This window comes from Carcharodon carcharias, chromosome 22, assembly GCF_017639515.1.
Source record: "Carcharodon carcharias isolate sCarCar2 chromosome 22, sCarCar2.pri, whole genome shotgun sequence".
NCBI lineage: Eukaryota > Metazoa > Chordata > Chondrichthyes > Lamniformes > Lamnidae > Carcharodon > Carcharodon carcharias.
Window position 1 is genome coordinate 46932459 of NC_054488.1, and position 18067 is coordinate 46950525.

General features: G+C 43.5%; 1 protein-coding gene across 5 annotated transcripts in view; it reads left to right on the plus strand.

The window, feature by feature from the left end:
• The window catches only part of LOC121293776 (E3 ubiquitin-protein ligase rnf213-alpha-like), a 164765-nt gene that overhangs the window by 13153 nt on the left and 133545 nt on the right, over nucleotides 1–18067 (plus strand). For 4 of the 5 annotated variants that reach the window (XM_041217087.1, XM_041217086.1, XM_041217088.1 and 1 more), the window contains exons 7-12: nucleotides 425–597; nucleotides 4766–5125; nucleotides 8497–8582; nucleotides 9726–9881; nucleotides 10549–10712; nucleotides 14628–14917. In XM_041217087.1, the coding sequence (XP_041073021.1) occupies nucleotides 425–597; nucleotides 4766–5125; nucleotides 8497–8582; nucleotides 9726–9881; nucleotides 10549–10712; nucleotides 14628–14917 (1229 nt within the window). The remainder of the gene's footprint in view (nucleotides 1–424; nucleotides 598–4765; nucleotides 5126–8496; nucleotides 8583–9725; nucleotides 9882–10548; nucleotides 10713–14627; nucleotides 14918–18067) is intronic. The other variant, XM_041217091.1, reaches the window with a different exon arrangement.

Below are 18067 nucleotides of genomic sequence, written 5' to 3' on the forward strand. Positions count from 1 at the left end.
GGTTTCCAACAGCAAATAAAAGTTAAAACATTTCATTAATAACATGTCCTGGCGACATGTTTTATAACATTGTAGAAATCTTTATTTTTAATGTTTTAAACTCTGTCTCAGGGAGCTTTTCCAGCGCACGCCCACACGCATGCGTAAACTTGCGCTCTTGCCCTCCTCCCCCTCCCCCAAGACAACAGCAGCTCACACTGGGTAGACCCTAATCGGCCCGCCAGTGTGAAATCACAGTCTGGTCAAGCTGACAGGACATCATATTTACATGAGGCAAGCCAAAGTATAATTAGAAATATTACTATTATTTGCTAAATGTTTGCAGTAGTTGATATTTAGTATTCTAGCACAAGTTGTCCAATTTTTAAATGTCGTTTCAGAAATTCTGCCCCACACTTTACAGTATGGTGTTTGTATCCTCCAGATACCAGTGAAACAGCACAAGTTCCTGCTGAACCCAAGCTGGCCACAGAGCAAAAACAGTCAGAACCTATTAAGGACATGAAACAAGTTGGTCCACAAGATGCTGTCAAAGAACAAATTCCCCCCTCGGAGAGCACTCCAGGGGATGGTGAACATGTTGAAAGTAAATCAAAGGTACGGTTGTGCTAATCTTTAAAATGCGAATCCTGTGCAATTAGTTTTTTTTGCCAATTTTACCTCACTCTTGCTGGTCTGCCTCTCATCATCATACATGCATTTAGCCAATGAGTGTTGACAGGTTATTGCCCATGAAGAGCCATTCTCACTCAGCGAATGACCACACACACTCTTTTTAATTGGCGTCATAGGGACAGCAATCATATTAGGGGATCATTGGCCGATCATTTTTTCTCCTCCTCATTCCAAGGAATGGAGGCCACAGCTGGTGTCCCAACTACTGAGATCAGTGAACTTCATATCGATCAATAATCAAATCTGGAGTTGTAGAGGTGTACAACTCCATATTATACCAAGCTGTTTCTTAATCCACCTGTCCAGCAGGAAACTCGGCACTTATTCTGTCACAAGTGAGACTGGGTCTTATGTTACGCATATGACATGAGGCACAAAAAGGTAGTGACAGGATAAAGTCTGAAGTTATTTGCTTCTGAAGTTTAAGGCAAATTAACAAGGAGTTAAAATAAAAGCTTTGCATTACATGGTGCTCGAGTACAAGTGCTTAATTTTAATTATTTTGCAAGGAAAACGGAACAAAGTTGAGTATGCAGTTGTGAATCGTTAAAAGGGGGTATTTTAACCAAAAGGGGAAAATAGAGTCCAAAGTGGGTGCAGGGCTAATAAAGCTAGCCTGTTTGAAAGCCTGTTTTGACACACACAATTCAGGTCCTAATTGCCAATTAGCACCTTCAGGCAAATTCAATTATGGTAAACAAGAAACCTTCAGGTGCTGATTAGATGCAGTTTTTGTGGAGCTGGTGCACCCACTTCCACTGAAGGTTTGAAGTGCTCTGACTGGCGAATAGCAGCGTATTGCAGAATGGCTTGGGGACCAAGGGAAAGAGGGCACACAGGTTCTCAGGTGCAGCTCTGGAAGTACTTCTGGAAGAGGTGCAGAGGACGAGGGATGTCCTGTACCCACAGTGGCGGAAGGACATCACCTCCATTTCCTGTCCTTCTATCCTGCAGCAAATGGGGCTGTTCTGACTGGCCTCATGTCCTTTTCCCATTCCTTCTGCAGATCTAGGGGAACTCCTGGGGAGATGCTTGTGACAAAACACAACCTTTCTTATGGTGTGACACAGCATTTACACTTTTTTGGTGGAGTCCTTAGAGAATTTCCAGAATAAATATTGCTCAAATGTTGAAGTCTTGACAAAATGTCCCGTAAGGTCTTCCAATGTGTTTCAGAGATTTTTTTTCACATTAGCTGTGGGCATGAAATAGTGATCCCTTTAAGTAGGACTTGAATTCAACATCAACACTGTGTTTATTCCAAACAGCTGTTCATTGTTAGGAGAGGGTGTTAGTTGAAGTGCCAGACATGAAAATACAATGCAGCCTCTTTGAGTGCCAGCAGGTACTTTAAATGGCAATCAGCTGCTTAACAAAGCCACCAAGCAGCCCTTTCTAGATCTTTTCCCTGCCCAGATGAAATTACATTGTTTCATAATTTGCCAAGGTGAGATTTGAACTCTTGATAATCTTTTAAATAACACGTTTCTATCTGTTCCTATTCAGATGAAGTTACATTGTTTCATAGTTTGCCATTGTGAGATTTGAACTCTTGATCTTGGGATTATAAGCCCAGTACCATAACCACTTGGCTATCATACCAGAACTAAGCAGCCCTTTCTAATGCTGGCTTTGACTCCTTTATCAGGATAGCTTCTTGTGCTAAATGACGGCTAAACCAGTGTTTCAGCGCAGAAACTCATCACGGCCACTTGCAGAGGATCATCGGCACCTGAATGTGGTGCTGAAAGTCAGCCCCCCAGTGCACTGTAATGAAATAGCAGAGAATGGGTTCGCACCTGCAATGTCATTAGTGGGAGGCACTGAGATGCTAAACACTTTGTCAGATGGTAAACTCGGAAGGGAAGTTATCCCAGGCTAAGTTGGCATTTCTGATAGATATTAGTAAACAGATCACTACAGGGCTAATGCTGTGAAAGGTGCAAAATGAATGTAAGTTCTTTCTTTCCTGCATGATGAGTCTTACTGGGCTGAATGGCCTATTCATTTCATTGACTTCTTGTTTTCCAAAGCAAACTGACTGAGATCGGAACCTCAATAGAAAGGCCATGCAGTCCTTGAGACTGAAACTCTTCTCCTCATCAATCCTCTTGTGCCTCATTTCTTCCATCTGTCTAATATCAGTGCTCTGTACTTCCACATTCATATCATTGTCGCAATGTCACAAGGTGTTTGTAGCTGTCCTTGTGCTTGTTTTGGGGGTGGGGGGAAGGATGGCTGGTGCAATACTGCCTGATATCCTGCCCTGAGTGCTGCATTGGACCCTTCTTGCTCTAAAGTAAGAGGAAAAAGGTCGTTACAAACACACTCATCTATTTGAATACTGTATTAATGGGAGTTATTCTTGCTTCTGCAGAATCATTATGTATATACATTAATGTAACATACGTTGGGAATCGTAGAGCATATGATGATTAATATGAAACGTATCAGTTCTCCTGGTCACCTATCTGCATCTGCCTGATGTTATTAAGTTCCACTCCTTCAAGAAGCTCCCTGCCTATTAATTCAACAAGTCTTGTTTAATATGCAGTTAATTGTTTCTGCTGAGAGACTTTTCCTGTTGGCATTGCCCTTCGATTATGTGCCAGATTTGATTGTTAGAGTGATCTAGGTCAAGGGAAGATAGTTTCCCTTTGAGTTTCATTCATGACTCCACAGCAGCATAAAGTAGCACTTTTGGTGTCAGCCGTGGCTTATTTTGGTGACCTTCTTGCTTGAGTCAAAGATTTTGCACTCAAGTCCCACTCCAGGACTTCAGCACGCAAATCAAGACTGAAACTCCAGTTCAGTACTGAGGGAGTGCTGCACTGTCGAAGATCCTGTCTTTCAGATGAGACTCAAAACTGAGGCCCCATCTTCCCTGGTAAAAGGTCAAAGCCTGAAACGTTGTTCCTCTCACCACAGATACTGCCAGACCTTCTAAGCATTTCCAGTACTTTGTTTTTTTTTTCAGATTTTCACCATGTGCAACATTTTGCTTTTGTGCTGCCTCCTCTTATCTCTCAGCTGGGCATAAAAGATTCCATGGCAGTATTTTGAAGAAGGAGAGGGAAGTTACCCCCTGTGTCCTAGCTAATATTTATCCCTCAATCAACAACACTTAACAGATTTATCTGCTCATTATACATTGCTGTTCATGGGAGCTTGCTGTGTGCAAATTGGCTGCTACATTTCCTATATTACATGAGTGACCAGGCTTTGATAGTACTTTGTTGGCTGTAAATCACATTGGGATGTCCTGACATTATAAAAGGAGGTTATTGCAATCCTTTTTTTTCCTTATTATAAACTTCTAATCCAGGCAATTGCTATTACCCATTTTATCCTATCTCACACTGCAAATTTACAGGTAGGCCTTGTTGATCTTTTTCATATCAAGTATTTTCCCAACCGCTTTCTAGGTCGTCATGGAACTGGGCCCTGAGCTCATGTAGTCTGTGCTGCATTGGCTTACTCTTCAGACAGCTGCCATGCAGTGAAACTGTCCCACAGCAACAAAGATAATTTCTTATCTCTATCCTGTCATCTGCCTCCATATCTTGATGAGTAACATGGGCCGGGATTTTCCAGTCCTGCCCGTGATGGGACTTGTAGAGGGCTGAGCAGAAAATTTGGCAAACCAACAAAATGTCCATTGACTTTCGGTAGGAATTTCCAGTCCCGCCCTTGGCAGGATCAGAAAATCCTAACCACGGACTTTCCAAGTTTGGTGTTCCACTGATCTCCTTTGCGCAATGCACTACTGGGTAAGCAGGAATTCCATTTTTTTAAAGCATTTATGTGGCAATTTAACTGACTGGGAAGTGAGGAAAGAGCATTAGTACAGGTGAAAGTAGCCACAGGAACATTGTCAATTTAAGTCGCGGCAGTTAAACTTTAGAAAATAACAGCTACGAGTCAATTTGGCACAACCAAGTATAACCATTCAAATGAACAAATAACATGGTATTGACACTTTACAGGAGAATAAATTATAAAAATACTCCTTAACCTTTCAAAATTCTTTTGATTTTTGGAATAAGTTGTACATGTGATTAAATTATTTTCTTAAATTAAAAAAAATAAGAAAAAAAGAAAGAAGAGGCAGAATGAAAAGAAGGACTCTCAACAGAAAAGTAAAATGCTTCAGGTTGCTGATGAGGCGGAGGGTGTGTCAACATCTGCTGCATCGGATAATGTGTTAGAGCTGGAGGCGCCAACCATACCACAGACCAGTAATGTGGATTCCAAGAAAGCACGGGAAGGTGGAAAAGTCAAAACTCAGTCAGAATTGGAAGCTAAAGAGAGAGCTGCTGGTGCTTCACAGAGTGGTCAGAGCAAGAGTGAAGACACAACCAAACAGATATCTACTAAAGATCAGTCAGCCAGTTACAACGCAGACAGATGTGATTCCGTTCAAGAAAATCGCAGAGCTATGCAGAAAAAGGTAACAAAGTATGGAGGCCTCACTATTATGTTGGTCAAGTCCATGTAGTATACTCCACTTAATGGCCAGAAGTTTTCCGTTGGCGAGAAATCCCCGACGTCATCCCGCCCCATTTAAATATTCAGGAAGGCGGGCGGACAACGAAATCAGCTGTCTGCCCGCCGACCTGTCAATGGCCAATTGAGACCATTGACAGGGTAGTTAAGCCAATTAAAGGCCCTGCCCGTCCAACTTTCAGGGGCAGGCCAGGAGCCCCGGCGGGCTTCTGAAAAAACATGTAACCTCACCCACTGGCGGGATGAGGTTTCATGTCTGTTTTTAAAAGGTTTAATAAAGTTTTAGTCATATTTATTAACATGTCCCATCTCGTGTGACATTGTCACATGAGGGGGTCATTTTAATAATTTTTTTATTTTTCTATTTTTGAAGTTTATAAAACTTTCAGTGCTCTCCCTGAGACAGCACTTAATCTCAGGGAGATGTGCGCTCTTTCATGCGTGAAAGAGCACACTCTGAGAGTTGGGGAATCCCTCCCCCCACCCCGCAGAGAAAGCACATAGCGCTTCCCGTCGGGCAGGCTGCTGGGTGGGCCTTAATTGGCCATCCCACTCAAAATGGCGGTGGGGCCCGCTTCAGCAGTGGCGATCGGCTGCCCGCCCACCACTAAGCCGTTCAGGCCTGCCCACCCATCAAGGGCAAAATCCTGCCTAATACTTGTGAGTTTTTTTGGCTAAAAATCGAAAATGGAGGAACTAAAAGAAACAAATATAAGAGCAGGAGTAGGTTATTGGGCCTCTTGAACCTGCTCTTCCATTCAACTAGATCTTGGCTGGTCTACTACCTCAAGGCCATTTTCCCGCACTATCCCTCTATCCCTTGATATCCTTAGTATTTAGAAATCCATTGATCTCTGACTTGAACATACTCAATGACTGAGCCTCCACAGCTCTGTTGGATAGAGAATTCCAAAGATTCACCACCCTCTGAGTGAAGTATTTCTCCCTCATCCCAGTCCTAAATGGCTTACCTCTTTAGGAGACTCTGGCCCCTGGTTCTCGACCCCCCCCCCACCCCCTTCCCCCCCACCCAACCAGGGGAAACCTCCTCCCTATGTCTACCCTGGGGTCAGCAGCAAGTGCAGCAGTTGGATCTCAGTGGCCACCCCCCTTTCCTGATGTCCTGTCCCTACCCTACACCCCGCACCCCCAGAGGTGACAGGCAACCCACACAGGTTTACCTGTCCTGCATGTCACAGGGCAACAGGCCCATCCGCCACTGGGTTAATACCAGCAGCGATGGGATGAGGCTCATAAGTAGTCATTAATTAGCCACCTAAGGGCCTCAATTGCCGGTGGGCGATAGGTTGACCATAGGCCTTCCTGCCCAGGTGGGAAGGCGGCAGGTTCTGAGGCGCCACCATCCTGCCAAATTACATGCCCGTCCTGCCATTCAGCTCGCAATCAGTGAGAGCACAAGATTCCACCCTTTGAAACAGCAAGAGGAAACAGAGTTCAGGAGGGAATGAGAGAGATTTAAAAAAGCAAAAAGAAAATACAACAAATCAATGATCCACAGTGATCATTGCCAACAAAGCAAGGCTTGTAACACTATCCTACCTGTATGTGGATCTAAACCACCCAATACATTACCTAATATGCAAATATTATGTAAGAAAATATATAACCTCGCCAATATTTAGCCATGATAAAATCCTGGAAGAATCATTTAAAACATATCCTTTACCGCATACGTAATTTCCCAGGTATTACACATTTTCCTGTAGTTTCTTGGTGATTATTTTGTATAAATAACAACTTGTATTTTTATCTTCTTCAGTTCTTTGCCCAAGGCAGGTCCTTGGTGATTATTTGCCAAACCATGGCACAGTGCCCTGATGTTATTTTTAATACAGATAGGGCACAGAGGCAGGGCCCAACGTCTGCCTCAGCCAGAACGGGAATTGATCCCTGTGCTATTGGCATTAAACTAATCCACACGTTAGCTGTCCAAGCCAACCTGAATTCTGTGGTTGACATTATAAAGGGGGCAACATGCAGATGAGGAAAACCGGGGGGCCATGGAAAAGTCCTTTGCAAACTCCAAAAGCATTGACAGGAAAGGAAGCCATTGGTGGAGGTACTCTGGCTGTGATTGGATAGGTAAGAGTGGTGCCAAGGAGAGCAGTCTCTCTGAACTAGCAAATGGAGGCAAGGTGTTAGAAGAGGCATAACTACTAAATCTAGAGAGCTTTGGAAAATTATGACTAATGCCATCTGCAATTTCTTCATCTTCACCTACTGCTTTTAATATTCTGGTCTTAGAGAGAGGTACCTACCTTAAGTTCCATTATTTTCTCCATTGCAGTCACTTGGACAAGTGTGGATTACTTGTGAAGTCAGCACAGATTTTCTTAAGGCAAATTGTGTTTAAATAACTTGATTGAATTTTTTGGGTAACAGATATGGTTGATGAGGGTAATGCAATTGATGTGCGATATATAGACTTCCAAAAGGCACTTGATAAAGCACAACATGCCACATAATAGACATGCCAGTTAAGCTGAAGTCGGAATAAAAGGGAAAGTGGCAGCATGAATACGAAGTTGGTCAAGTGACAGGAAACAGTAGTGGTTAATGACCAATTATCTGACTGAAGAAAGGTATACACTGCGGATCACAGGAGTCAGTATAAAGACCACCCCTTTCCTGATATAATGGCCTAGGCTTGGATGTGCAAAGTTTGCATTGGAAACAGCTTGGCAGTATTGTGAACCATGAGGTGGATAGTGATAGACTTCAAGAGAACATATGCAGTTTGATGGAATGGGTGAACACATACATGGTAGATAAAATTTGATACAGAGTAGTATTAAGTGGCACATTTTGTAGGAAGAACGAGGCAAGGCAATATAAAATAAAGGACACATTTGTAAAGGTGATGCAGGAAAGGTGCTAAAGTAATGTGAAAAATGCCCATTAGTGAATTGACAGCCCATTTTACACCACACATTTTTTTCTCTACGAGTTTTGCTATATACCCTTCTAACTGGGAATAGTACTCTGGGTACATACAAACTGACAAGATCACGAACTAAGGATAAAGGCTGGCAATTGTATTTGTCAAGATGATTATGGACAGGTAAACTCTGTTACATCAACTTACAAAGAAATAATGCATTCTAAAATCAGGGATATTTCAAATAAGTCCATTTTGTCTCCCATAATAAAAAATACAGCTACAAGCTGTCATGAAATAATCAATATTAACAGAATGAATTACTTTGTCTTGATTTCATTACTTGTTAATGTTGCAATTTATCTCTGAACTATAATGTGGCAGGAAAGCTGATTTTTGTAAAACTATTTCCATAGGGCGGAAGTGAAACAAATGATGACAACAAGAACGTTCCAGAAGCAAATCCAACAGACAAAAGCAAAAAACCATCTAATGATCAGAAGTGAGTCCAGTGTTTTCCTAACAATGCTTTCTAAAGAGGAACAAATAGCATTATTGCAAGATTTTTATTATCGATGAGAAACATTTTGTTGTTCGAAATAAATTGTAGAGAGCAGAAAGTATCGTGTTTTGATTTTGGCAAAACATGGAAAATCTAGTTTTGGATTTAATAAGCAATTTAAAAGGAGCACAACTGTTTCAATTCCTTTGTTCACCAATCCTACCCCCGCCCCAGTTCCAACCCCCTCTCCCAACAGCAACCCCACCAACTTGCTAAAGCTAAGATGTGAGGAAACCTAGTCCCAAAAATCTTATGTTAGTAGGATAACACTACTCCAGGAAAATGGAGTCTGAAAATATATTTCTTTTCTCTAATGGCATTTTTCCAGAATAATTAATTCCTACGTGTACATATAAATCACAATCATTCCACGTGTCTGGCCATGTGTGCATATTTGCTGTTATCTATATAGTTCTCCCATCTATTATTTCCCAGTCTGCACAACTCACTTCCCGTGTAATCTTAGGCCCAGCTGTTTTTTCCTGCTCACTTGCTCCCTGGCCCTCACTGTTGGTTGCAACCTTCTTCCCATCCCATGGGTTAGGGTTAGGGTTTTCTAAATAAACTTAATCAGGTTATTAGATGTCAAAGTTTAGGAACTGTAAACAATGTCAATTTCTAAATGGAAAAAATAAAGATCTGCATTTAAATGGTACCTTTGCTCATCTCCCTGAAAAGTCTGTTGGTTTTTCACACACAATGAATGGCTTTTAAGTGCACTGCCTAATCTTATGAAGGCAAACATGGTAGCAGCTTTTACTCATTGAAAGACCAACACCAGTGAAATTAGTCTCCAGTTAATCTGTTTTTGGTGATGGTAAGAATGGTGACCAGGACTGGGATAGCTGTCGGCTTCCCTGTTAGCATCACATAATGTTTAACAACCGTTTTAAAAGGTGGATGGGAGTCTTCAGCACAAAACAGCATCCTTGACACTGCATTGTCACATTAGCTAAGGTTATAAACTCAAATTATAGTGGGAAAAGTCTTGATCCCACTTGATATGACTGTCTAATAAATAAAGCTGTACAGTTTATTTTCAGTTGTTAACTGATTGATTTTACTTTTCTGTTTTTATTACAGCCAACCAGCAGCTTGCTTCAATTTACCTGTATCACACACGTTCACTATTCATATCAATGCTATAATTCCAAATGAAGTTAATTTTAATCGAAGACAAGACAAATTATTTTTACTTTTTGAAAATGCAGCCATTTTACTTGAAGTCATTAATTTACGGTAAGATGAAATGTAAATGTGTACTGCAATAAAATATGTTCTTTTGTTTGTTGGATTCTTAGAATTGAATTGGTTAGGCTTAGTATATTACCAAAATTTTCAGTAAAGCATTTCTTACCTGACTGTTTAGTGTGGATAGGATTTTCATCGGCTCATGTTTATTTATTTTGGCCTAACTCATTACCCCCTCTGCAATTGTCTTATTTGCTGTTTCAGTTAACAAGCATTAATTGTCCAAAGAAGTGGTGATTCACAGTCAGCAGTAACTATTCATTGGTACATAAGTAACAATATTGCTAAGTTTAATCGTGTCAAAAGATAAGGCTATCAATGTCATGCCAATTTAGTCAGTGATATGATTCTGCTTAGTATAGGTATAAAGGAATTTTGTTTGATCAGATATACATGTAGCATTTCTTGGAGCCGCCACTCTGGCTTCTTGCTCTAATTCTAGGATTCTGGAATAAAACATTCATTAAAGTTTTGAGTCCCAGGCAGATTTTGCTTAGGAATACCTCTGGTAATGTCAATGTGGTTCAAATTGCAACGTTTTATTTTTTATAGTATGAACACAAAGCTCAAGGTAATTGGAAAGCGACAGTGTGTTACCAAGGCAAATATACAAGATGTTTATCGTTTTGCCCTTAATTCTCTCCTTGTTATTTAGGAAGCTCAATAAAAATGGATGTCTTATACAAAGCAATTTGATTCAGCATCCTGACATTAAAGGAAAGACCTTTAGCTATTGCTATGCTGTAGAGAAAAAGAATGAATGGATTGAAGAGGTTGTTGTGCGTTTTTTAACAATACCTTATACTCTAATTGAAAATGGTAAGAATCTATAAGGGATGTGTGATGCTATTTCTGTGTATCTGACAAACAAGCAAGAACATCAAAACAATGCGAAAAGAGTTGCGTATATCATTAAAAGGCAACAAGTCCATGAGGAAAATTCAACATAAAATAGCACACTGCTCCAAAAACTGCAAAAATATCTGTTAAATAATCCTGTACTCAGGACAGAAAATACTTTAAATTCCTGCTGACAAGTTTAAGCACATTTCTAGAAATGGCAGTTGCTGGATTCTAGCTTTATAAAAATTGATAATGGATTGGGGTAAAGTCAAAAGGTTTGTTCCCTGTCATACTCTTATCTTCATTCTGTCCCCATGAGCAACTTTCAAATGATACTGTATCTGTGTTCTGCATTCTACAACCTAGAGTTGGTTACACCAGGCTTTTATTTATGGTTATAATAAGTTTGTGCAAACTCATGTTTTCTCCCTTGTCAATGATTCCCTCCAGCAGTTTTAGCAGTTAATTTTTTGTGTCTTTTCTCCAAGGTCCACAGACTGGTCTCAAACCTTCAGCTCCTAACCTTTCGCTAGTGCCCTGCAACCAAGGCTCCTGATCTTTCTTGCCGCTCCCAAGCTTCCAATTCCTGATCTTTCTTTATTTCCAGCCTTCTGGCCCCTGCTTTTTCTCTGTACACCCAGGTCTTCAGTTCCTGACCTTACAAGTCTTCCAGTGTACAAATTTCTACCCGCCAACTCCTGACATTTTCTCTGTGTTGCATCCTACTATCTGCCCATCCTTCGTGTTTTCCTTATAGAGAATGCTACTTCCTCTGCTGATGTGGCCTTGTTGCCTCCTCCAGGTTTGGTTTATTATATCTAGGGCTAAATTTGATGTCCCCCGGGCGGGCGTGCGCCTGACCCAATCAGTCATGAAATAGCGCGCGATGACATCGGGCCAAATGTCCTGATGTCATTGTGCACCTGCGCGATATTTCGGTCAGCGAGCATGTGCAAGAGTTGGCAGCGTGCCTGCCAACAATTAAGAGGCCTATTAAAGCCCTTAATTAATTAATTTATTTCTATCTTTCACTGCCCCTTCAACCATTTGGTTGGTGGGTGGACAAATTGGCCAGGCGGCCTTTGCATTTTTTACAAAACCTCATCCATGGGCAGGATGAGGGTTCCAACAGTAAAGAAAAAGCCAATGAAAATTTTTTGAGATAATTTTTAACATGTCCCTCTTCATGTGACTGAGTCACATGTGGGGACATATTTATATCATTTCTAAAACCTTTATTTGTGTATGTCCAATTCTTCAGCTCCCTGAGGCAGCTCTGTGCCCTCGGGGAGTTGTCAGCCCATGCTCCTCTGTGCATGTGCAGACTTTACCACTCACCCCCCCTCCCGCCCCCACCCCGGCAGCCGTGAGCATCTCAGCACGCCTTTCACCAGCCAGCCAGCGTGAATTTGCGTTCGGGGGCTGTTTGCAAGCGGCAGACCATTCCCCGGCCGCTCCTGGGCCTGCCTGCTATACCCATCCAATAACCTCAAAATTCTGTCCCTAGTCTTTATGACCTGTTCTGAACTCACCAGGAGTGCTCCCAATGCGGTTTCCTCTACATTGGAGAGACCAAACGCAGACTGGGTGACCGCTTTGCAGAACACCTTCCCTCTGTCCGCAGACCTCCCTGTCGCTTGCCATTTCAGCACTCCACCCTGCTCTCATGCCCGCATGTCTGTCCTTGGCTTGCTGCATTGCCCCAGTGAAGCTCAACGCAAACTGGAGGAACAGCACCTCATCTTCCGACTAGGCACTTTACAGCCTTCCGGACTGAATATTGAGTTTTTAGATCATGAACTCTCTCCTCCATCCCCACCCCCTTTCCAATCTCCCTTTTTTCCCAATAATTTATATAGATTTTTCTTTTCCCATCTATTTCCATTATTTTTAAATGTATTTCCATCCATTGTTTTATCTCTACCTTTTAGCCTTTTTCAAACCCTTCCCCCCACCCCACCTCCACTAGGGCTATCTGTACCTTGCTCGTCCTGCTTTCACGCTATGTCATTAGCCTGTTCTTGTTTGAAATCTCTCAATCTCATGGGAAAACCACTCTCAGGAACCTTCTCCCTCTGCGAATGACAGAGGTGTTCTACTAGTGGAAGCAACAAACCAAAGGGACTTATTATTCTCTAGCTCTTTATGTCTTATCCTGCCTTTGCTCCCCTTTATTTTTTTTGTTTCCATCTAATCCTGTGAAACAGGTTTGGATCCATAAAAGGGAACTTTGAGAACAAACTCTTCACTTGTGTCCATGTCCATCACAGGCCTATTCTCAACTTGATTTTTAAAGAGGGCTTCATATTCCAGAAGATCCCTGTCCAGGATCACTACTTCAGGAAAGCCTGGAACTGAACCTGCAGTAATTGCCTGACTTTTCTCATCCTACTCTTAATGTTACTATAGTATTGGGGGAATATTGTACCTCCTCATGCAAAATATTCCTACTTTGGACCCATGAAGTAACTGGGAAAGTCAGAACAAATTGTCAGCCATGGCAGGACTGCAATCAGCAAGCGCAGTAACCTCTTTGCTGTTTAACATTATGGGTTTGAAAGGTACAACCAATGGGTAGCCTGCTCATGGCTCTTGGTTCGAACTATCACATAATCCTCTCAACAGGCTGGGTTCTGGCTTGTCAGCTCACAGTCCCTATATTCTCCCATGTTCGGACATTGTATTGCCATATGCCCTGACCCATCACAATAATCACACCTTAAAGTATTTCATATTTTTGACATTGGTGTTAGAGATTACAATAACCCTTCACAACTACCTCTTCTGCATTTCGGCACCACCTTACCCTTATACAATTTTCCTGGGATCCCTGTGTGCCTTTGGGCCAGGAGAAACCATGGGGCCCTGGAAGGGGACATCTCCTCAATCATAAGCCAGTTCCACACTGCCAGATGTTGCTTTACTGTGGCCACCAACTCCTGGGCATTGGCCAGCATTGCTTGTCTGATCCATTTCCTGACATTCAGGGGTAGAACTCGGATGAACTGATCCAGGACATAATAGTCAATTAGAGACATGACTAGTGCCTAAAACAAGTGAGGTTTATTCATCACCGGTAGTTGGGTCTTTAAGTTCAGCAATGAATAATATAGCAACAGGGTCACTTTCCAGCCTACTCCTTCCCATTGCAATTTCTTCCTCTCCAAGTTCCTATTATTGATTGAACAATTTCCCTGTCTTTTGTCCTTCAAGGACGAAACACATGAAGGCATTTTATTAAATGTTATCATAAACACCGAAAGTAAATTTGTGTTACTGAGGGATATTAATCTGTACACTTGCTCCATAGTCTTGGATGAGTTTGATTTGTTTTCATTTATTAATCATTGTAGCTCCTCAACAGGGCCCATTTTGTACACCATCTTCTGGGCTATGGTGTTGTTGATATGTCTGTTTCCCAAAGCAACAAAATGTATTAAGTGGTCTCTGAGTTTTGTAGGTTTTGTTCTCAGTAAAGTATGTGGCTATCATTAACTATGTTGGCTTGTCTAGGTTACCTGACAAGGATAAATTCAAGTTACTGTGGTGCCTTTACTTATCAAAGTACTTTCATAGTTGGCATCTGGTGTTTCAAACAACAATTTAGCTGCACAATTTTTTGATTAAGATATATTGTTAGCCAGAAAGGCATTGACTGGCTTTGATTAATTCATTGCCTGCAATGAATGTAACTCCACATTCAGATTCATGAAACATGAGGATCATTTTGCTTGTGAAAATTATTAATTAATTGAATGCAAAATTTCCTAACATGTTTTACAAACCAGTGGAAATCCTTTAAGAATGTCTAAAATAATCAAAGTATCATTACATACGTTGTTTATTTTATCATCTTGTTTCTCGAGATAATCAATTTTTTTTAATTTTAAGAATGGCACCAATATGATGGCATCATGAGTTTCCCACAATCATGGGATATTATGCATGCAGTGAAAAGCATCACACAATTTCGAATGAGCTCTGAAGAAAAGATTTTGCAGTCAAAGCATTTAGGAGGGAGATTTATGCTGGAGACCATCTTCAGCCTTCTTGGATCCCTGAATATTGAAAGATTTGAGCAAGTTAAGAAGCAACTGAAGCATTTTCAGCTATGCAGCAAGATGACTTTTAATTATGAACGATATTCAGGTGCACAGCAAGTCCGTTTAGGTGAAGAACAGGTAAACATTTTTGCCACACTTATTATGAATAAAGTATTGCTATTTGGTTTTAGTTTGGTCAAATCCATCTCTATTGCCCATGTTTAGACCATGGGTGGAACCATCCATTCCAGTTGGTGGCGGGTGTGCTTGGCGGTGTGAGCGGACAGTATGGCGGGCAGAACAAAAGTCTGTTTCACGTCATCGTGAAACCAGTTTGCAATTGTCTGCTCCACCCATCGATGGTGGGCCGCCGGCGGGAACTTAATTTTAATGCCTTTTGCATCTCATCATTGTCCCTGACGTTGAATTAACCTCCCATGTCAGCATGACTTCAGAATGGTGTGATTCACAACTGCCTTTAAAAGACGTGCATCTGGCGAGCTGAACTTTGAGGGGAACTCAGAGGTGAGTGCACACAACCTTGCGCAGCACTCACGCAGGTCACCCGTAGGACTTCAAGGGAGAGATGCCGTGCATTCAGGCAGGGGTACAGGCAAGCCCCTTTTTCCTGGCTGGCTGACAGTGTGGTGCCAGGACAAGGGCCCAGGGGGAACAAGGCAACACAGACTGATGGAAGTGCACAAGCACATGCTGGGAGAGATGTTGGTGGGGTCGGTGGAGGAAAGCAGCCATGCATTAGGAAAAGCTTGTCTAAAGTAAGCATTCTTCCACAACTGAAACCGTTCAGGCGCAGCTCCATTGACATGCTTGGAGCCTCTAAAGCTCTTCTGCCCACTCAAGCAACGCAAAAGCATGAAAGTGCCACCAAATGCCCCAGAACTTTTCTCCCCTTTGGCGCAGACTGCAGATCAATGTGCATTTTAGTGGGCTGCAGAACAATTGGGCGACTGGGCAAGTTGTACAAACTCCTTGCGAAAGCCGGCCATGGAGCTGCCATTGGTGGAGGTACTCACAGCCCCTGGCAATGTCCTTATTCAGGTTTGGACCTGTCTACCCAATGGTTCAAGCTAACAGTGCAGCCTTGCAGTGCGGGTTAGGAGAATGCCAGCGCCTGAGCTGAGAGCATAGCATGCAGTCCAGTGGGCAAAGCTGCTGCCAATCAGTCAGACGGAGTGGGGTGGAGGTGGGTGGGGATTCGGACAGCCATGCAGCGTACTAAACTCTGGCCATCCAAGTGGTGGCCAGCACTCTCCGTGATGCGTGAAGGGGCCTTGAGACGCAGCTGGAGTTGGACATCTAACCATGAGAGGTCCCTAGGAGACCTATGCTAACCCATGCGTCTCTCTCTTTGATCCCGCAGGAGGAGTACATCAGGATCACGGAGCCTGGTGACCTAGATGTATGCCTCATGGCTTCCACAGAGTGGAGATGAAGGAGAAGAGAGTGATGGAGGCGCCTGCCTGGGCAAAGGGAGGGGAATCACCCTCAAGATGAGGGGGTGGTTGGGCCTCCTGCACACACTGCTAAAGACCCACAGTAAGCCGTCGCTCATAGGCGCCTTGCTAGACCCAAGGTCTATAGATGGCACTTGTCATTCCTGCAGATGATCAAGAACTTGCGTTGTTGCACATCTCTAGGGAGCTGGTCGGTCACATATGCCGCCTGGATTTGGCGCCACGGGGAGTTGGAGTGCATTCACTGCCAGTGACCATGAAAGTGACCACGGCGCTCAATTTCTATACCAATGGCTCCTTCCAGGGCTCCACAAGTGACCTGTGCGGGATCTCACAAGCCTCCGCCCACATTTGCATCCAGGAGGTTGCGGATGCCATCTTCGCAAAGGCACAGAACTTTGTGCATTTCGCCCGCGATCAGGAAAGCCAGGCAGCAAGAGCACTGGGATTTGCACAGATCTCTGGTTTTCCAAAGGTGCAGAGTGCCATGGACTGCACTCACGTGGTGCTTAGATCACCGTAGCAATAAGCGATCCAGTATGTAAACCGCAAGGGCTTCCACTCGTTGGATGTTCAGCTGGTCTGCGTCCACAGAAAATGTGTTCTGCAGGTCTGCGCACGATTCCCAAGGAGTGTCCCTGGCTCCTACATCCTCAGGGTCCACAGTGGCTGCAGGGTTGACTCCTCGGGGACAAGGGCTACCCACAGTGGTTGATGGTGCCTGTGTGGTGGCCTCAGACTGTGTCAGAGAGACAGTATAATGAGGCTCACGCTGAAACTTGCACTTTGGTGAAGCAAATGATTGGCATTTTGAAAATGAGGTTCCGCTGCCTCAGCCGGCCTGGCAGATCACTGCAGTACTGTCCACTGAAGGTGTCACTCATCATCATCACTTGCTGCGTCCCGCACAGCCTAGCACTGCAACAGCGGGGATGGCCTGCCTGCAGAGGAGATGGAGGAGCTGCACACTTCCTCCAATGAGGAGGATGTCGAAGGGGATGGGCGTGGCGAGGGCCTCGAAGGCGAGAAAGCCGGTGATGAGGCCATTGCATTGGCCAGACGAGGCAGGCATGCTTGGGAGGCCCTAATAGCCGCTAGATTCGTGGAGGATGATGATGAGATGCAGTGAGGACAGTCCTGTCATCCTCACATTGCATCTGTGAACATCTGACACCTGCCTGGCTGATGGCAGCACACAGACCGTCAGTGATTAGGCTCCTGTCATGGAAACTCAGCGGACACCCATAGTTCCTACATTCCAGGAGGATGATGACAACAAGCAGTGAGGACACTCCATTTATCTTCGCATTGCTTCTGTGAACGTTTGACCCCTGTCTGGCTGAGGGCAGCTTGCTTGTGCTCTGAGAACAGGGTCATGTCATGGAGTCGCAGCTGTGAAACTTGAACTGCTGCTGATCCTTTGGTGTCCTGCATCACCTGCACCCTTCAGGACCACACTGTCATCGGTCACTGATGCTGTAGAGATGGGGGATCACCTGCACCTCAAAGGCGCTGAGAGTTCACAGAGAGAATGATGGAACTCTGTGCCTGCCCAGGACATTCTGGCAGCAATAGGAAGCCCCATCAAGGTGCAGACATGACTGATACGTCCAGTGACTATGAAGGCACACCTTCACTTTGCTCGGAGGCTTAGACACTGCACAGGTAAGAGGCCCTGGAGTGAGAAACTTGCCTTTATCTGGTGCAGGAATCAAGCTTTCCCTTCAGAATGACCTGAATACTGTTCATCATAACAAGGAGCCATAGACAAGGTTACATCGTACATTGTGGGGAGTTTATTTACAGTAGTTGC